Raw genomic sequence first — 21,591 nt, 5'->3', positions numbered from 1 at the left:
GATTCACGCAGAATGAGCTTTTGCGCTGGTTTTCCTTTGCTTTTCTATATAAACATGCGGTAGACTGACGCGTTTGACCGCTTTTAATTTAGTTTTTTCATTCCACTGCCCCTTGTGGCTTTAGAAGACATGGAAAATAGGGCAACATGACTAGGTTTATGGTCCTTTTTTTGTCGTTTTTGGAGCTCACAAATGATAAAATTATAGGAAACCTCAAGGGACATTGTGATTAAAAAGCTTCTGCTTTTACGCACAATTTTGGCGTTCTCCCTAGAACCTTTTTCATTGGCAAAATGTTTGTATTCCCCCCCAGAAACTTTGTTTTTGGGAGAATGCAAAGGTTCTTTGGGAGCACAAAAGCACTAAAATATTTTTTCCTCCCATCTGATATATATATATATATATATATATTATTACTTTCAATCACCATGACCTTTAGTGCAGGGATGTCCAATCCTAGTCTTGGAGGGCCGATATCTGAGTGGATGGTGCATCAACTCATGCGGGTTTACATATCTACATGCTGCCATTTCAATTATTTCCTTTTTATTGAACTTTTATCTGAAGAATGTATGTTATTATAAACATTTTAAGTTTTTACAGTCTTTTATATTGCCATCTAATTTAATTAAAAAAGACAAATGGCTAAATTCTCAACCAGAATATTGTATTGTTTCATCATATGTAAACATAAGCAGAGGTCACTTATACACAAAGCCGCGAGGCAGATGGTTTCAGACACCATATAGTGCAAATCAATACCTTTTGATGGTTTGTAATAGCTACTATACTCTTGGTTTTATGCATAACTGCGTATATTTAACAGAACAGAGCATGGCTTTTACATATTATATACAGAGTAGATGCTTTTATATTTAAATTTGGTCACAAGAAATATGGAAGCACGATTAGCAAAATAACATACAGAGTGCAAAGCAACTATGCTTCTCTATTGCAATGTCAAGTCCCATGTATATTACACTGAAGCACCTCAGCTGTTGGATTATAAGCATTAAACGCTCAGTAATGTGCAGATCTCCTCATAGACACTGACCTTCAAGCATTCTGTACAGAGACTCGCAGGCCCTTTGTGACTAAGGCAAGACATCAACTGTGGCAGTGCAAAGCATATTGATTTTATCGCCTCGGAAAACAAATCCCTCGCTAAAGTAGAATACCTGTAGGTCAACATAATATTTTTTTGGTCCAAAGTCAGCTGTCACCTTTCACACCCCGTAACATGTCTCTAAATCATAAGGCTATATCCCAAAGAGGTTCAGTTGATCTTGGATTGTGGTTGTGCTTTCGGAGGCTGCTGTTTGGAGTGCCCTGGCAATGGTGCGGAGTTCTCTACTGGTTCGTTTCTCCCTGCGGATGGAGACGGTTTTTCCACAGGACGGACAGGATGTGTGTTTAGAGGAATGAATGCACTGGTAGTAGGTCCTTGGGAGAGATATTCTGCTGGACTTAATGTATCGGGTTGCGAAGATGTGGATTCATCAGCAGGTGGCATCGCTGAGGTTTGCTCATTTGTCTCCTACAAGAGGAGAACATAAAGGTTAAACATGTCAAATAAATGATTGAGGTAAGGTACACTTTATTTGTTAAAGGGTGTGCAAGAGTGATTTTTAAAAACATGTTTAAGTCACATTTTACCCCAAAATTTAAATAAACTTAAAATTAAGCCTTTTTTTTTAAACAATTTTATGATTCTTTACATTGTAATATTATATTCATTAATATTGTGATATTTTCATTTCCCCTCTCAATTCTCATTGTCTTAATGCATCTAGATGTTTAAAAAAAAATTTTTTTTTAAACTATTCTCTATAGGGTTAAGATTAATGATAGCTTTTTATTGTAATAAATATAAAGGCAGTATAACAAAAGCATAAAGCTTTTTAAAGCATAAATCCTAAAATGTAAATAATATATTTTTATTAATATTTGAGAATCACAGAAAGTCACAAAAATCAATTGATAATACAAAACAAAAACTAAGTGGTTCTAAAAAAGAATTTATTTTAATAATATTTTTTCCTCAATTATCATTACATTATATCTAGATTTAACATATTTTTCATTTATTTTTATAGGGTTAAGGCTAAAGTAAATAATACTGTATTTTTTAAATAAAAATAGTACAATCAATTATTACTACGATGCATTAATACTTAATAAAAAATTTTTATTTATATATTTATTTATCATTTTTCTCCCAAGCTTTAACAGAACACTTTATACAATTAAGGTTATAACTTTTCCCCCATGATGAACCTTACCGCCAAAATAATTAAACAAAATAAAATAAAATTGCAAAAAACAACAACAATAAGAATAGGCCATTTAGGAAGAATTAAAACAAAACAAAATAAAAATACAAGATAAACTTTACAATATTGTACACATTCACACATGAACAATATCATTATAGGAATAATAAAAATAAATAAATAAATAAAATAATTCATTTTTAATCAAACTTTGAGAACATGTGGTATAAATATCACCAAAAATATAATATTTTGGGGTGAAATATGACCTAGACAGGTTCTTGGACATATTTCGTGAGACTCACCAACCAAGCATTTGTTTGACTTCAAATATGAGTCACTGCTTATAAAAATAGTGTACCTTCCAGTTTAGTTCTTGTTTGTCATCTACAATGCGCCAAATGCGACAGACACAGACGCCCATATAACAGCATTTCCTGATTTTAAACATTTGCTCAAAAATTAAAATACACAAATATTTCAGTTGACGTTACAATAAAGAGCTTTATCTGAAGCCTTGACATGTAATACTCTCATGCAGAGAAGAGAAATTTGGACACAAAGTAGCTGAAGCACAGAAGTGTGTTTTAAGAAAAGACAAACAAAACTGACAACAGAAAAGCGTTTATTTTTAGTAAGAAGTGGGTTGTACAATGGTGTTAGTAAGACTTACGTAAATGATCCAAGAATACATTAAGAATGAGAGAGGAACAGTGACAGGACTGCATGCATTTTTGTGTAAAAAAATCAAAGTGCAAAGGCAGATTTTTTTCTCACCTTTCCCCTGAGAAAATGACAGCATGAATGCAAAGAGAAAGATTGAACAATTCAGTGAAGAGATCAGTATGAAATTGGTTTTCACAATAATTACATACCAAAAAGCCAAGATGACAAATTAATAGATATAAATAAGAAAATTAGCAAGAAAAATTTAATGAAATGTTATTAAATAGCAAGAGTGAAACTTTCACCACCTCCTTACGTCCACATCCCAAATCACAAAGGGTGCCACCCTACCTGCGGGGCTTGACTTTCACCACAGGGGTCGTTCTTTGACAAAGCGACCCTATCTCTGATCTGATAGAGGGCGAAAGCGATGGTGACCCAGGGGGAAGCAGAGACCACCCAGGCCGGCTTGTTGGTATCTTCTTGCTCTTCCTGATTCCTGGTTTTCTTAGGAGGCGTCTTTGATTCGGGGTTTGGCTGAGATGCGGATTGGTTCTGGACTAAGTCAATAGTGGCGATAGGCACTGGACTGGAGGGAACTGGGATGTTCTCAGCCAACATCGAGCCCTCTGTAAAAGAGCACAGAGACGTAATCAATAAGCTGTCGCAGGTTTTACTGCAGCAAAATGACCTTGTTGTTGTAAAACAGCAGGATGAAACATACTTTTATCCTCGTTCTGACCAAACAGCCACTGTATCAGAGAGAAGATGAGTAATGTGACCAGAGAGGCCATTCCGAGGCCTCTGAAGGTTTCTGCAGCACCTAAACAGGAAGTTTGCAAGATGAAAAAGGAAGCTTGAGAGGAAACAAGCCTGAAACTGTAAGATGAAAGTCATTCACACTGAAAAGCACAATCGGAAAGTGTTCTTTTTGATATATATATTCAGTGGGGGGTTCCAAAAGTCTGAGAATTTTATAAAATTTTATATATATAAATATTATAATACTCTCTCTCTCTCTCTCTCTCTCTCTATATATATATATATATATATATACACACATACACACACATTACACGTACATATATTTATACATACACACACACACACATATATACATATATATATATAATCCATAGCAGTGTGAAATATAATTACAATTTAAAATAACTATCTTCTATTTGAATATATTATAAAACTTAATTTATTTCTTTGATGGCAAAGCTAAATTTTCAGTAACCGTTACTCCAGTCTTAAATGGGTGGTTCACTGGGTCTAAAGCAGTGCAGCATGGCCTCGCCCCCTTTGCTGCGTGTTCCCGGAGGCGGGGTTTATGTAAAATTCTAGGTTTGTGATGTCACGAACCCGGGAAGTAACTCGTTGTAGTCCCGTGAAAAACGAGCTGTTTTTGTAGGCATTAAACTGCCAGAATTTTAAAAGACGATATCTCCGTTTGCATTGAACTTTCAGCTTCGTAACTTTGCAGATATTGTTTATGCTCAAACAGCAACATTAGACACTAACTAACATTAAAAAAGTGAAATCGCAATGAACCACCCCTTTAAGAAAATCATTGCTCCTTCAGAAATCATTCTAATATGCTGTTTTTGCTGCTTAATATTTTTGTAGAAACTGTGACATTTTGTTCAGGATTCGGGATGAAAATGAAAATTTGAAAAAGGTTTTTTTTAGATTTAGATTTTTTTTTTAGAACATTGTTACTTTTGATCAATGTAATGCATCCTTGTTGAATAAAAATATTAATTATTTTCCCTTTATTTACCCCAAAATTAATTGGTGTATCAAAGTTTTCCACAAAAATATTAAACCGCAAAAAACTATTATCAACACTGATAATAACAAATGTTTCTTGAGGACCAAATCAGCATTAGAATGATTTCAAACAGCAACATTAGACACTAACTAACATTAAAAAAGTGAAATCGCAATGAACCACCCCTTTAAGAAAATCATTGCTCCTTCAGAAATCATTCTAATATGCTGTTTTTGCTGCTTAATATTTTTGTAGAAACTGTGACATTTTGTTCAGGATTCGGGATGAAAATGAAAATTTGAAAAAGGTTTTTTTTAGATTTAGATTTTTTTTTTAGAACATTGTTACTTTTGATCAATGTAATGCATCCTTGTTGAATAAAAATATTAATTATTTTCCCTTTATTTACCCCAAAATTAATTGGTGTATCAAAGTTTTCCACAAAAATATTAAACCGCAAAAAACTATTATCAACACTGATAATAACAAATGTTTCTTGAGGACCAAATCAGCATTAGAATGATTTCTGAAGGATCATGTGACACTGAAGACTGGAGTAATGGCTGTTAAAATTCAGCTTTGCCATCACAGGAACAAATTACATTATAAAATATTATACATTAAAAAAAACAATTATTTTAAATTGTAATATTATTTTACAGTTTTACTGTTTTTATTGTATTTTTTGTCAAATCAGTTTTAAGTTAGACATTTACAAATTAAATCTAAGAATTTATTCATATTTAACAAACAAACAAACAAAATCAATCCATCATGCAATATTTTCAATTTGGTCTCAGACTTTTGGATACAGAATAATGTAGAATTCACTTTAACTACAAGAGTCTGAATCTTTGTAACTGTGTCTAAATATATAACAGCATCAAAGCATGCATGAGGCACATGTGTGGAATGTCTGTGATGTCACATGGTCTTTGTTGATGTCATACCGAAGTAGTTCACAAAAACCCCTCCTAGCATGGCTCCACAGCCTCTCCCCAGCCCCAGGTGCAGCCCCTGCAGGATCCCCTGAGCCGACGTGCGCAGAGCTGGAGGAACAGCAGCGCTCAAATACGAGATGCATGCCGCCCACACTGCTGCATGTGTCAAACCTGCACGACACATCAACATGAATAAACACTTGTGCATCTGCTTGAATGGATAAACATAGACTACTCATGTGTTCTTTGTAATACATATGAACCACAACAATAAGACAACATTTGTGACCCTGGACCACAAAACCAGTCATAAGGGTCAATTTTTCGAAATTGAGATTTATACATCATCTGAAAGTGGAATAAATAAGCTTTCCATTGATGTATGGTTTGTTAGGACAATATTTGGGCGAGATACAACTATTTGAAAATCTTGAATCTGAGGGTGCAAAAAAAAAATAAAATTGAGAAAATCGCCTTTAAAGTTGTCCAAATGAAGTCTTTAGCAATGCATATTACTAATCAAAAATTAAGTTTTGATATATTTACAGATGGAAATTTACAAAATATCTTCATGGAACATGATCTTTACTTAATATCTTAATGATTTTTGGCATAAAAGAAAAATCAATAATTTTGACCCATACAATGTATTTTTGGCTATTGCTACAAATATACCCCAGCGACTTAAGACTGGTTTTGTGCTCCAGGGTCACATTTGCAGTTGATAAACAAACAAATATGAATAAAATGTTGAAAAGCATCTCTGTACAGATATTACGTAATATGACTTCAGTCTGCTACATGGGATCATTAATCAGGAACCAAATGCAAAAACAAAATAGGAACAAAAAACAAAAACGCAAAATATTAATAATTAAAGCTGAGAGTCAGCAGTATAACATGTTATTTTAGCCTATGTCATAATAGTAAGTGAAAATTCAATAAAAATACTTTATATATTAAATAACTATATAGTAATGCCTGATTTGTATAATTTAGGGCATTTAAAGGGATAGTTCACCCAAAAATGAAAATTTGATGTTTATCTGCTTACCCCCAGGGCATCCAAGATGTAGGTGACTTTGTTTCTTCAGTAGAACACAAACGGAGATTTTTAACTCCAGCCGTTGCAGTCTATCAGTCGTATAATAATGCATGGCAATGGTAACAAAATCTATGAGAGTAAAAAAAAACATGCACAGACAAATCAAAATTAAACCCTGCGGCTCGTGACGACACACTGATGTCCTAAGAAAAGAAGTCTCTTCTGCTCACCAAGCCTGCATTTATTTGATCTAAAGTACAGCAAAAACTGTAACATTTTGAAATATTTTTTACTATTTAAAATAACTGTTTTCTATTTGAATACATTTTAAAAGGTAATGTATTCCTGTGATTTCAAAGCTGAATTTTTAGCATCACTACTCTAGTCATACGATCCTTCAGAAATCAATCTAATAATCTGATTTTCAACTAAAAAAAAAAAATTATTATTATTATTATTATTGTTGAAAACAGCGGAGTAGTATTTTTTCAGGCTTCTTTGATGAATAGAAAGTTCAGAAGAACAGCATTTGTCTGAAATAGAAATCTTTTATAAACATTATATTATATAAACATTATAAATGACATTATCATCACTTTTGATCAATTTAAAGCATCCGTGCTAAAAAAAGTATTAATTTCTATAATTTCTTTACCAAAAAAATGAATGGTATAATGTTACAGAAGCTTTTTATATCAGATAAATGCTGATCTTTGGATCTTTCTATTCTTCAAAGAATCCAGTAAATTATATTTTAAAATATATTCAAATAGAAAGCAGTTATTTTAAATAATAAAAATATTTCACAACATTACTGCTTTTGCTGTATTTTGGATCAAATAAATGCAGGCTTGATGAGCAGAAGAGACTTCTTTAAAAAAACATTAAAAACGGTTCAAAAACTTATGGCTGGTAGTGTATAATGACATATTACTCAGTTACAGCTAAAGCAAACAGGCATTACGCCCATGTGAGGTGAGAACAGGGTCATCCTGTACAGTGTCGATAGTCAACACAGTCGCAAGGCAATAGTGGCTGAAGCGGCTAAACAGGCTTTTAAACCTGCTTTAGAACCTTTCAAAGGTCTTGACATTTTAATAATTGTGCTTTACACAGAAACAGAAGAGTTCACTCTTCTAAGAATTGATGTTGAACAATGTATTGTAGAGGTCGACCGATATGGGTTTTTCTATATTTATATTTGCCGATATTTAGAAATCAGGGCAGCCGATGGCCGAGCGATGACATCGTGGAGGCTACTGTCGGACCCACAGACACATTTCATGAGGAAAGTTAACGTGTACGTTATAATCAGCCCAGAAGTTTCGTCTGAATTGTTTCTACTTTCACATGCAAATGACTTGTTGAACTTATGAATATGATAAGCACGGTCTGCATCAATTCTAGTAGGATAATCAGATAGCACACATACATCTTGGAGACGTCTATTTGACGTCTGCATTTACATCTGGAAGACGTATTTTTTTACAGTGTTTGCTCATCTGCAATACGTCTATGGGATGTTTTCTATCAGATGTCTATTAGATGTCTTTAAGATGTTTATGATTTAGAATGTATGTAAAACTGACATCTTACAGACGTCTGTCAGATGTTTATACACAGCAGATGCTATCCAGATCAAGTGATCTTTAACAGACATCTTGCAGACGTACGTGTGCTATCTTAAAACGTAGTCTCAGCCTCAGACGTCACACCCACGGACCGTTGGCTTCAGCCATCAGTCTGAAGGTCTGGCTACGTGAGACTTACTCTTTCGAAACGGTCTGTTTTGCCCTGCCATCATTAGCTAAAGCTGTATGTGAATAACGGCTGCAGAGTGTGAGCTGCTCACTGTTGCCAACTCTCGCGAGACAAATAAGCAACCGAAGCTTCAAAAACAAGCCCAATATTTTTTAAATTATTTATTATCATCAATATTATTTATTATCAATTACTTATTACCAATAAATGAGCCTGCAACATATTAAACTGAAACTATTCTTTTATCTAAAAAGTAAAAACAAGTTATTTCACAAAAATCAAAGTTGGAACAATACTCATCTCCAATCACCTATGAGCAGAATAGGATTAGAGAGATGGAAAAGGAGAAGAACACAAGAGCTTCAATGGGGAGCTGTAACAGTCACATATTTATAGCCTAATAAATACTTTTTAAAAAATTTTTAAAACAAGTTATTTCACAAAAATCAAAGTTGGAACAATACTCATCTCCAATCACCTATGAGCAGAATAGGATTAGAGAGATGGAAAAGGAGAAGAACACAAGAGCTTCAATGGGGAGCTGTAACAGTCACATATTTATAGCCTAATAAAATATAGTCAAACCAAATGTATATACTGTATATATTACTATAAGCCTACTTGTTAATTTTTATTACAGCCCATGATAATACATTACAAAAACATTGTAAAAATTAACTTATAAAAGAAAGTCATCCTACTCTATTACGTCTACTATCATCACTTGGATTACAGCGTCACGCTCTTTCTTTTTGAACATGATGGGTGGAATATTTGATGAATTATGCTACAGCACTAGTATTATTGCACTAACTGGCCTTTAACTGTGAGCAGACAGTTAAGAGTGTCAATCAATGCATTGGAGATTATGGCGAGCATAAATGTAAAGAAACGAAGTTGCTTGTCAGATTTTCCTAACAAGCAGCCATATTTTTTAAAAGAACCCCCCCAAAAATTTTTTCACGCAACTTTACAAAAAAAGAAGCCCAAAGTTGCGTATAATAAGCGGATTTGGCAACTGTGGAGCTGCTCCGTCTCACGCAGCCAGAGGGAGAGGGATTCTCCGGTACAGCTGCCCGCAGATGCGCCTGCCTATAAATTTGCAGCACAATCGGCTGATGCCGATTCATTTTTAAAATGCCAAAAATCGGCCCGATTAATCGGCCAGCCGATCAATCGGTCGACCTCTAATGTATTGTGCCATCTAGCCTCCTAAGTATCAGTAACACATGTCTTTTAGCTTTGAAATAAAAACAGCACTGCCTAAACCTGTCTGTTTATTTCTTAACTGTAACTGTGTGATTGCAACAGCGTATCTGATGTGAAATAAGCCGTCAGATATACTTCAAAAACAGCTAAATCATGTCCTTAGATGATCTGGATGTCAGCTGTGGTCACTCAAGAACACAGCCTACCAATCCAAACTCCACTTCCTGTTTGATAAGGCCCGTCGAGCAACACAAAAACCCCCGATTTCTCACCTTGAAGTACTTCCATGGGTAAAACTATCCATGCATTCTCTAGGTAGGAGATGTACAGATAGCGTGCGGTGTTACAGGCCAGTCCGATATAAAGGACTCTAAAAAAAAGAACACAATCATGTAATACTTGAATGTCATATTTCATTCATGCAAGTGAAACAATGCTTTTCTGTACAATGAAAATGCCACACTGGGTGTAGCTAAACCTGTTTGGTTTATAAGGCCTATTGTAGTTAAGGCTGGGAGTTGCATTTGCTGGTGATGTCAGTCTCTATTCTGACGCCCAAATGAATGACTCACTCTGTCTTATGTACGGGCTGTGAACGTGACCGCACAAGATCTCGCCAGTGCGAATCTACAAACACTGAATCTCTAACAGGAAAAAACAACGTCAATGTCATTAATGCCAGTTTAATTTGAATGTTTTTTCCTGGAAAACCAATCTAATGAGAGCGCTGGTGCTTTAAAATGAAGCGTCTCATTTCTCTGCTACTGGCATCACTAAGCATAAATTATAGTCTGCATATATTTTCTAAATGCATGTTAGTGTTGTTATTATGAACAATTCATCCATTTAATTCATTCATATTTATGTTTTTAACTAGCCATTTTTAATTAAAACATCATAACACAGGTGACATCTCCAAACATTCAGTTTGCTTAAACCCCACCCTTTTTTTATGATCGCCTGCCAGCTCAGATTGATAATAAAAATATTGAAAAAAAGTCCCTGTCCTACATTTTTTTCTTTTCCAATAATCCTTTTAACTGGGATGTACGTCAAATTACAGAAGAAAGGTCTGTTGCTACTTCCGTTTCAACGCAACTTTAAATAGAATAATGATTTCCAAACAGGTTTCCTAAACACTCTCTCTGTCTGCCATTGGTTGAACAAATACATAGCCCCACCCCAGTCAGTGTTGTTGCTGTTGTCGGACTTGTCAGACCAATGTTTTGCGCCACAGTGTTTACACATTTTGAGGGAATCAACTCACTTACAGTTGTGCTGAATTTACTACTAAATTATATTAAATGAACTATAAAAAAGTGAAAACCTAGCAAATTGTTTTAGAATTATAACCAACAATCTGTGTAACTGGAATGAACATCAAAATACAGAAGAAAAGATCTAGCGCTACTTCCGTTTCATCAAAACATTAATTAAAATAACGACTGTTTCCAAATAGGTTTCCTAAACAATCTCCCTGTCCACCATTGCTTAAACAAACACATAGCCACGCCCCAATCTCACGCCATTGGTTAAGTCAGCATCGCTGTTGTCGGGCTGGTCAGGAAGCTCAAACAGAGCAATGTTTTGCTCCACAGTGTTTACACATTTTGCGGGAATCAACCTACTAATGGCTTACTTATAGTTGTGTGCATTTTAAGCATACTAACACCAAAAAACTACACAAAAATCTTTAAACAGGAGCTTTTAAACTGCTTTCTCCATGCAACTACATGCAAAAAGCAGCTCTGGGAGATAGCCATGCAAATGTTGACTCTACAAATTACAGAGAACATTTCACTGTACACTATTTTGGCTCCACCACACCCTTTGCCTTTAGAAAGCTTTAGAATTGATCCACAAAAGAAGCAAGTTCAGTGGATCAATGCTGGAAAGCCTAGACAATGTGTGATGGGGCTAATGGCAGGATAAAGTTACAGGCCTCTCCGCAGTCATGACTGAAAATAGACGACTTAAAGACTACAGAGACAAAACTGAAGGTATATCACATGGATGAACAAAACATCTTCGTCTCCATAAGAAGATTCTATAAATGATTTTCAAAATGTAGAATACAAGAATTTATTACTAATTTATATTTTATATATACTATAAAAATAAAAATGTAGCAAATTGTTTTATACTTATATAAAATATAATATATAAAATGTTATACAATAAATGTTAATATAAAATTACATCTATGAGATATAAAGTCACACTGTGAAATTTGAAGTAAAAATTGTGAGATAAGTCACATTATGAAATATAAGGAAACAATTGTGATATATAAAATCACAGTGTGAGATATTAAATCACATTGAGATAAAGTTACACAGTGAGAAATCACAATTGTGAGATATAGTCTCTTTGTGCGTCATAGCAGAAGCAGTTCTGCTTCAGTGGTCACTGAAACTGTTGTTTGAGGGTTCTGTATCACAAAACATCTGCTAAATGCTACCAGTTAACATCATTAAAAATGCAAAGACTGAGCCACCAGTACAACTTGAGCTATCTTAAATGGGTCCTATTATGCTTTTTGACTTTTTCAACTTTAGTTAGTCTGTAATGTTGCTGTTTGAGCATAAAAAAGATCTGCAAAGTTACAAAGCTCAAAGTCCACTTCAAAAGGAGATATTTTATTTAACAGAAATCACTTTTCAAAAACTGAAGCTGGCAGGCGGCTATGGTAAGGGGGATGACATTTCCCGCCCGGGCGCCGAGTGGTCCCAATCACAACACACACTGGCCCAGCTAACCAATCACAGCACATTTCGTATTTCAGAAGGCGGGCCTTCATTTGATACAGGAACTATTCGAGCCGTTCATGCTAGACTGAGGAGAGAGGTGTTGTAATCATGCAAAATATGTGAAAAAGAATGTGTTTTTCGAACAACCTAGTATGAGAGCCTAGTACACCCCAAAACAAAATCAAGACTATGTAAAAGAGCATAATAGGACCCCTTTTAAGGTGATTCATCTTGTTCACTCGGATGAGCCGGTGCTCTGGGAAATACCACACACTTGAGAAATACCACAAAGCAGACTGAGGATGTGAGCAAACCTTTCCATGTGCCTGTTTACCAGTGCCCACATACACATGGTAAACATCCTGGAAAAGGGTGGCCTGCATCTTGGTTGTACATTGTGTGCCCAGGCTAGGCAGTGCCCGTTTAGAGCTTAGCCAAAGTCAACAATACTTAATGAGACACATTAAACAACCTTTGGACTTTCTGAGTGAGCCTAATGTACACCACTATGACAAAAATATGCCAGTCTATATGTGTTAACACAGACATGGCACAATAAATAAGTGCATTTACATCACTTTTGACCAGATGCTCTTGGTCGTATTCTCATAATATTGAGCAACCAGGATATGGTAACCATTACATGAAGGCGGTGCTTGGGCACAGGTCCAAAATACATAAAGTACCATACTAAAATAAAATGGTTGGCTCCGCCCATACAAAGATTTGCTCAACACTAAACCCTGAGCATATATGAGTGTTTAGCTTTTGTGAACATCAGAGGCCACCTGTCTATGATATACCAAATGCATAGTAGATTGTTCAACTGAATATCAATACATCAGAATGTAATGACAACATCAGGAAAAATATACCTTTCCATGCACTTTAAACTAAACTTAAAATTCTAAAAATAAAAGCTAATTAAAAATTTTCATAAATACTTCAAATATAAATAACACTATTATTTATATAACTATATACTAAAAAAATACTGCTTCCGAAGATGTTTTCTTCATGGCTGTGGCTACCAATAGATTTTTACTGACACTTCCTAATTAATATATATGAATATATTTTCTGGTAAAACTGCAACCAAGCAGTTCATTCATCCTGCCCAATTTTTGGACAACAATTAAAATACTTAATTGAGCTATGTTTTGATTGGGTACGGTTTAAAGAAACAACTACTGTATAACTGGCAACATAGAAGGGTGTTCACAATGACAGCGGAATCTTCATAGGCGTCTTATGGGTTCACACAGGATGCATTCTTAAGAACAACTTAAAAACATGGGGCTAAAAGTAAGCAAGACATGATGCACCAGTTAAAGACATCATCTAATGCATGTTTACGTAGAAAAATAATTAAAAGCAGCAGAATAGAACACAAAAATGCTTTCTGTGTGAACTGGCTCTCACTTGACCTTAGTATCCAACTCGTATCAAGTGGCAGAACATGATCCGCACTTCCATTAGTTGCCGCTGCTCATTTGCATAAAAGTTGAAGTGTGCACAATTGTCTACTTAATTGCTCAATTGTCTACTCTCACTGAAACTGACTGACTCTTGGTTTCTACAAATTGCTTTCAGTGTGAATGTCCCAAATAACAGGAGAAGCCTCGGCCAACCACTTGCATTGGAAGTGGACTAAACAGACATACAAGCGGTAAGTGGTTATCCTACTTTGTCTAGCACATGCAAACCTGCCTTTAAACAAATCAAATATGACTTCTAAATGCGAGTTATGCCATTAAATTAATATTCATAATCCAAGCCCCTACTTTCCAAATAGAAAAACCTTCAATACAAGTGCAGTTTAGTATAAAATATGCCATATATTTCACATAATTAGGTTCCCACCTGATGTGTCCAACAAGCTCAATGAGTTTGTGGCTGATGAAATAAGCGGCCAGCTCAGACACGTGACTGAGCACCGAGCAGATGCCAAAGAGAGTGGTGGTGCCCTTCAGGTCCTCCAGATGCCAATAGAGGAAGGTGAAAACGAAACCGTAACCAAACCCCATGAACCAGGCCACAAAGAGAACCGTACCATACTGGATGCCACAAATGGTCCGGAAGAGATCTTTGAAGGGAAAAGGTTGCGGGTTGCTTTCTGGGCAAACGGGTGCATCATCTGGGCTGGACTCTGGAGACGAGACTTCCTGAACGACTTGAGGTATTTCCACATCCTCCTTCTTGTCCTCTTCCTCATCTGACTGATAAACCCTGTTGTCAAAGTGGAACTGCGTCGCCACTATCAGCGCTGAGGTCATCAGGACTCCAAAAACGATGAACGCAATTTGGTAGTTCTTGTAGATGGGCAGGTCACAACCCGAGCCCTGGATGAAGATAGTGATGTGCGTGTGGTCGATCCAAATGCCCACTGACAGCATAGCGATACCCCATCCCAGAGATCCCCACATTCTCTGGAGTCCATAACGATCTCGGTGTTGTCCCAAGTACTGAAGAGTGACGGTGTCCACAATGGTCACAGCCGGGGCGCTGAAGAACTCACCAATGATAATGACCAAGAGGATCAAGAGAAATATCGTATCTACTTGTTCCTTATTAAAGACTATGAAATACTCTTTGAGTTTGGCAGTGGTAGCTTGTGTTTCAATTGTCGAGGTAGATTTTGACGTTACTGTCGAGGTACGGGGCGAAGCTGTTGACGAGTTAGACAGCATAGTAATGCCGACAGGATTCTCTGTGGAGTTTCCAGAGGGAGTGCTTGTGGTATTCACATTTGCACTTCGAATGTATCTAGTGCGAGGTCCATATGCTGCTAATATTGGCTGAGAAAGCGGAGGAGCAGAGTACACATCCTCAATCAAGTATCTTCTTTGTCTGGTATGGTTACTAGTTTGCGTATAGTTTGTAAAATTGCTTGGTGTCGCAACAGTAGGGTCCTTACTGACACAGGTCATAGCTGCTGGCTTGACAAAGCCGATACCGCAGTTAAAGACCACCCAGCAGAGTACAGAAAACAGCAACACCGCCTTCCCTTTCTTGTAGCGGTCCGCCACTACTCCCCAGAAAGGCGCACTGCAGAACTCTATAAAATAACGGATCCCAACTAGCAGGCCACTTTGGCTGGGTGTCATTCCCAGCTGCTTGTAGTACACAGCAAGCAGGGGGTGTAAAGAGCCATATGCGGAATAAAAGAAGAAGTAGAAGACCTTGGAAATCAAGAGATGATTGTCTATTCGCACACAGCACCTCTCTGTGCAGTCCATATTCTGAGAGGGCTGAGAAGGGTGTGTGTCAGTGGGGGCAGGCGGTGCTGTTTGACCGGATGGTGTAGTGTTTGCCACCTGCCCCAGGGACAGAGTGTTAAATGGTTCAGACAGAACATATTTCCTTTTCTGGTCCTCCTCATCATCCGTAAGGATGGCCACCCGATCACTCGCCATTTCTGTGAGATAGACATAAATATCTATTAAGGACATTGGATAATGTCTTCACATTGTAGCTTTAACTAGCAATTTTCAAATGTTGGGGGCTTGGGGCATAACCATTTGGTCAAGATTTGGCTGTTTTTTGGGACCAATAAGTTGGTAAATCCCATAACATTACCTTGAAGAACAAAAAAAAAACATATTTTCCATTGACTGACACTGAGAATTCTGGTTCTTTTTTTTTTTTTTTGCTAGCAACAAATTCATTGAAAATATTTCCCAGTTTTACAGTACATATTTTGATGTTTTATGAGATATTTTTTTCCTTGTCTGCTGTCTTTCACATCATATTATGTAACCTTGAAGAGGTTGAGACATTCTTGCTCAGCCAATCAGCATTGTCACGATGTCATTTTCCTGCACCTCTGATTAGGTACCTTGCATTTATGGGTCAGGTGATTGGCTCAAAAAAATAATAAACAAATAAATAAATAAATAAAAATAACCCAAAACAACAACAAATAATCCTATGCAAAGTGTCCATGAACAAAGATAGCCGATTTATAAACACATACTTATGGGCTCATAATGTTCATAATGCAATGCTCATTGAGCATAATAGGCCATTATCTAAAATTATCAAATTATCTATTATAAAAATAAAAACGGTAAAAAAATAAACTTCCAGTATGTTTTCTTTGTGATGTCAAAGCCTGTAAATCACACTATTGTATTTTATGTGTTAAAATGGTCTATTTTTCTATTCACCCATGCTAATAATTTGCATATCATTGTCTATATAGTTCAAAAGAATACTGATACATTTCAGTGTTTAATATTAAGTACATAATTGCTTACTTTTGTGCATTAAACAGTTCTGATACAGTCACCAGTCACTCTATGTCCAATGAAGCAAAACAGTTCATTTTTTAATTTCAAGTTAGACTAATGGATTTTTTATTTTTTTTACCTGATTCTAAATCTATGTTTACATAAGAACACCTTTACACACCTTTTGTCATCAAACAGATTGACCTTAAACAAAATCAATTCAGTAACTGCCCTTGACTCACAATAATAAAGAATAAATATAATTACACATCAAGTTAATATAATGTTGAATATCAGGTAGTATTAGTAAAAACTACATTCTTAGGAATACAATTAAGAGGTGGAGATTTTGGGCTGTGGAATGAAATTAAGTACAGTCAACATTCAAAAACGGTAACATCATAATAAACTTCACAGGGTGTAGTCCCTTCTGAAAATGAGTAACACACAGCCTAGCCTGTATTAACAGTGCATATTGCACAAACACAATGCCTACATGTAGTTACAAACACAACTGATCATCCATTATTTTTCTTGTACAATGTTTCAGTATAAAACAGGCAGCGGTGTGGCTCACTTACCCGGTTGTTGTGTGGAAGTTTATGTTATTTCACCGTCTGGCGTTGGAGGACGATCCCTTCAACAGACTGCTCTCTCCGTCCAGTCATCATTTTATCACCATCCTGGATTTTTGCTCACTTTCTATGAACAATCCTCAAACAGCGATGTATTCCGGTAGAGCAAAGGAGCAGGTTTATTGTACGGCCGTTTACATCCGACCTGAAGTCAATCTGTCACCTGCCTGCGATGTGCGCAGCGGCAGTGTGTTTGTGGCACTGCCTTTATTTCCACTGATGTCATTAGCAACTGTGACACCCTATTTCGTTCTTCAGTTCCTGAAATGGTGTTTTAAATTTAAAGTTTTCCGTATAGTATTTGCCCAAGAGCAGATGCCATGTCTAAGATCAGTCAAATGTTGATGATGTTTATGATTTTTAATTAATCAAAATAGGCTGTAGTATAGTTTAATATAGTTTATATTAACTTCTAGGTGGAGTAAAATACTTCTGTATGAACCACTTATTTTAATATTTGATTTCTATTTTTAATATATTTTTTTTCTGGTTAGAAATGATAGCAAACCCATTTATTTTGACCAGCGAACTCATCCAGTAGCCATGCAACAAACCAGCTCTAGAGATTGTGATAAAACAGCGACATCTACTGGCGCTCAATAAAGTGGAAATGAAAAACTGACCATGACCTGAAATACAAAAAGCAGCTACCAATACTTTCAGTAGTTATTTTAATACATAATATCTAAATATTAATCTAACCTGTCTCGTATTTTCTGCCACAAAAATAGGCTGTAGTATAGTTTAATATAGTTTATATTAACTTCTAGGTGGAGTAAAATACTTCTGTATGAACCACTTATTTTAATATTTGATTTCTATTTTTAATATATTTTTTTTCTGGTTAGAAATGATAGCAAACCCATTTATTTTGACCAGCGACCTCATCCAGTAGCCATGCAACAAACCAGCTCTAGAGATTGTGATAAAACAGCGACATCTACTGGCGCTCAATAAAGTGGAAATGAAAAACTGACCATGACCTGAAATACTTACAAAAAGCAGCTACCAATACTTTCAGTAGTTATTTTAATACATAATATCTAAATATTAATCTAACTTGTCTCGTATTTTCTGCCACAAAACACTGTCAATCAGAATGACTGACAGCATCAAACTTGAACGTATACATTTAGGCTACAATAAATATAAGCATTACAAACTTACAAAGCATTACAATACAATACAGTATACATACAAGCTATTAACAGCAGCTTTAATTATATATTCCGCTACAAAAAAAAAAGAAGAGCCTAAGTTCTAGGACTCAAATCTGTGAGTCATTTTGTTATCTGTTAATTTTCATGAACCGCCCGAAATTGATTCTCTAGAATGAATCGTACTCCCAGCGCTACATGAAAAAGAGAACCGAGTACGAGGAACCGATTCACCGAGATGAATTTCCAACGCAACATATGAGAGCGAAGACCGAATAGAACGAATCGATTCGCCAGAATGAACGTCTGATCGACGTCAAAGGCCTTGCGTCCTATCAAACCAACGCAATTTGGCGCAAATTCACCTTAGAAGCTAAAGAAGAAGTCACTTAGGCCGACACCAACATGGAAAGCAAATGTGATATTTCTTCATCCTCGAAAACGTTCAACAAAACTTAACAAGGTAAAAAAAATCTTATGTAGACTAACGTTACGTTAAATATGGGTTCACTTGCAACGAGGAAAAGTTTGATATTGAAACTTCGCGTTGCTAACCTGTAACGTAACTCTCAAATATCGCCACAATGAAAAGAGACATGTAACCGAATAAGGTATTTTACCTTTAACATACGTTTAAGGTTAAAAAATGGCACATATAAAATGGTCTGATATGTTTAAATGTAAATGAGCTAATGTACATAATTTGCATGAATGCACAAAACTATAACGTTAGTCAAAAAATAAAATGTATAAGTTACCCGTCATACAAGCAGGATGAAAGATACAGGCTATTAATTGAAAATGTAATATTTAATTGCTTTGAACTAGCCTATGTAATATTTCTTTAAACAGTGTACTAGCATTTTTAAACATGCAACATTGTACAGTTTACCTTATTCAGGACTCCATACAGCTGTTAACTGCCTGTATCCAAGTGGTATTTATAATGCTTACTGAAGAATCTGTGAATGGCTTTTTATAAGCCAGGGTTTAGATGTGCATCTCATAGTAATCTTTACACAGCTACACACACACTGGCACATATATGGTTACAGTACTGTGTGTGCGCCTGTATGAGACAAGATGTCTTTCTAGTCGAAAGGGCATTTTACATTCATCATGTGCTCAACATGAAGTGCTGTTTTGCTTTGAAAACACTTTCAAGGTATAAACCTGCACTCTCCTAAATGGCCTTGATGGTGATACTGTATGCATAACCATCTAATATGAGTAAAGCAGGGCTTACATAGGCAATAAGGCTAATGCAACCAAAAAGAAAAGCAGTCACAAGCCATGCACTCAGATTATATAGCCTGTTGTAAAACCAAATAAATAGTTGCCTTTGATAATGAATGCTGATTTTATCTTACAAATTGGTGTATTGATTAAATGCGTCAAAGCCATTATTATTGCTTCTCTAGTTTGAGTCTTAACTGATGTTACGGTTTTATCTGAATTAGAGTCGCCTAAGTTTTTACTGGAAGTTAACTTTATTGTGCATGTGATAAAAATCAAAATTTGTTTGGGAGAAAAACTTTGAGTTGCTAGCACTATATATTAGCTGTTGATTAACTTCAAATTGTTTTTATTGTTCTGATGTAAAGGTCAAAAATACTATCCAATTTCATAATGACCACTAATAAATCTGCTAGATTATGGGAATGTGTCTGTACACTGATCTGTCAAAATTTCTCTATTTTTGTATTCCGCAGAAAAATGAAAGTCGTACAGCCTGGGAACAAAACGAGGGTGAGTAAATGATGAAAGAATTTTTATTTTTGGGTTAACTTTCCCTTTAAATGTGAAAGAATTGTTTGGATTCTTCCAAGGCTTTTTAACTCCCCCTAAATCATATATAAACATGTTAAAATGAGTGATTACTAGTTTTTAAAAATCATTTTATAGAGACTAAGTGTCTAGATGATGAAGTATTTTAGAGCTGTAAATAACTACAAGATTTATATACACTATAACTCATATTGTGAGTATCATATTTTCAGTGCATTTGAGATTTATCTGTAAAATGTTAAAGAATGGCTTATATTTTGCTATTTTTTGTTATATATATATTTTTTGTTTTTTGTTATATTTACATTTTTATATTTTCTGTTTTAATTTGAAAGTTTTAGTAGTTTTGTTGTGTGTTATTGTAATGTTTATAATTATTTATGTCTTTAAAGGTTTTATTTTTTCAGTTTTAATTATTTTGGAACATCAAGGTCAACTAAATTAAAATGAAAAATAAAATGTTGAAATAAAAAGATTTTCTATATTATATTTGATTTTGGTTATAGCTTATTTTATTTCAAGCAACAGATTTATTTATTTATAAAGGTTTTAGTTTAAGTTAACTATAATAACCATGTTGTCTTGAATCCTGATACTGTTGTCCAGTGTCCATATTATCACATCACACATTTTAGGGAACTTTTCAATTCTTCCACCAAAAATTAAGTTGACTTATATTTGGTCATTGTTAGTCTTGTTTTGGGAATCGATATATCTAACTGCTGATTTATTCGAGCTGAATATGAGAAATGTGATCTCCAGTGGGCAGCTTCTATCCTTAGTGACATCACTGAGGAAACACCCTAATTATGAGGGTATCTTTTCAACCAGCAGGGGGCGATGTTTTACACACACACCAGACGCTCCACTCATCACGGCATCACAGCGCTCTCCTTCCAGCTTTAAGTGAGACTCGACCACACGTAAGTGTAACTCTTCTATTCATTGTTGTCCATTAACGTCATCATTCTTGTCACCAGTGTCACTATGCCTGCCATTCATCCACGCCTTTTCCAGTCATTTCAGCCCCTAAAACAGTGTCCAGCTGAAACATCTGCTATCTCCCCTATTGTGTTAGAATAGTAAAGTGTTGTATCTGCCTCCCCTGTTCCCTCCCACTCACTCAGAGACTTGTGCACCATCCACACATTTGCTCTCAATTCAGCAATCCAGAGAGCGATGCTGTTTCTATGACAACTGGTTCTGCAGGACAAACTGCAGAGAGGATTTTCCTTTCAAAGGGGGTTCCAAGGAGAAGGCACATGCTTAGCATGAAATTCAGCCCTCTGAAATCTTTTACTTGTTTCTGATCTCATTTTAAAGTAGGGAAAATGAACATCAGTCATCTGTTGAACGTACT

General features: G+C 35.6%; 1 protein-coding gene and 1 long non-coding RNA gene across 3 annotated transcripts in view; one reads left to right on the top strand and one right to left on the bottom strand.

Annotated features, from left to right (window-relative positions):
* Window positions 1–17,476, bottom strand: part of LOC107728923 (major facilitator superfamily domain-containing protein 6-B-like) — a 35,630-nt gene extending 18,154 nt beyond the window's left edge. Inside the window, exons 1-8 of one of the 2 annotated variants that reach the window (XM_016539257.1) lie at window positions 17,233–17,476; window positions 14,283–15,837; window positions 9,942–10,039; window positions 5,664–5,825; window positions 3,664–3,762; window positions 3,291–3,568; window positions 3,051–3,057; window positions 1,455–1,537 (exon numbers count right to left, since the gene is read on the bottom strand). In XM_016539257.1, the coding sequence (XP_016394743.1) occupies window positions 1,527–1,537; window positions 3,051–3,057; window positions 3,291–3,568; window positions 3,664–3,762; window positions 5,664–5,825; window positions 9,942–10,039; window positions 14,283–15,835 (2,208 nt within the window). In that variant the 5' untranslated portion in view covers window positions 15,836–15,837; window positions 17,233–17,476 and the 3' untranslated portion in view covers window positions 1,455–1,526. Of the gene's footprint in view, window positions 1–7; window positions 1,538–3,050; window positions 3,058–3,290; window positions 3,569–3,663; window positions 3,763–5,663; window positions 5,826–9,941; window positions 10,040–14,282; window positions 15,838–17,232 lie in introns of those variants that run through there. The other variant, XR_001638528.1, reaches the window with a different exon arrangement.
* Window positions 17,477–18,803: 1,327 nt separating this feature from the next.
* On the top strand, window positions 18,804–21,281 carry LOC107728920 (uncharacterized). Its single transcript, XR_001638526.1, has 4 exons — window positions 18,804–18,906; window positions 20,156–20,192; window positions 21,063–21,154; window positions 21,258–21,281. It is a non-coding gene; the product is annotated as an uncharacterized LOC107728920 (long non-coding RNA).
* Window positions 21,282–21,591: the final 310 nt, after the last annotated feature.

This window comes from Sinocyclocheilus rhinocerous, unplaced genomic scaffold, assembly GCF_001515625.1.
Source record: "Sinocyclocheilus rhinocerous isolate Xijiao unplaced genomic scaffold, SAMN03320098_v1.1 scaffold1569, whole genome shotgun sequence".
In the NCBI taxonomy this organism is placed as follows: domain Eukaryota; kingdom Metazoa; phylum Chordata; class Actinopteri; order Cypriniformes; family Cyprinidae; genus Sinocyclocheilus; species Sinocyclocheilus rhinocerous.
The sequence above is the reverse complement of the archived record's forward strand: the minus strand, read 5'-3'. Positions and strand labels throughout refer to the sequence as shown.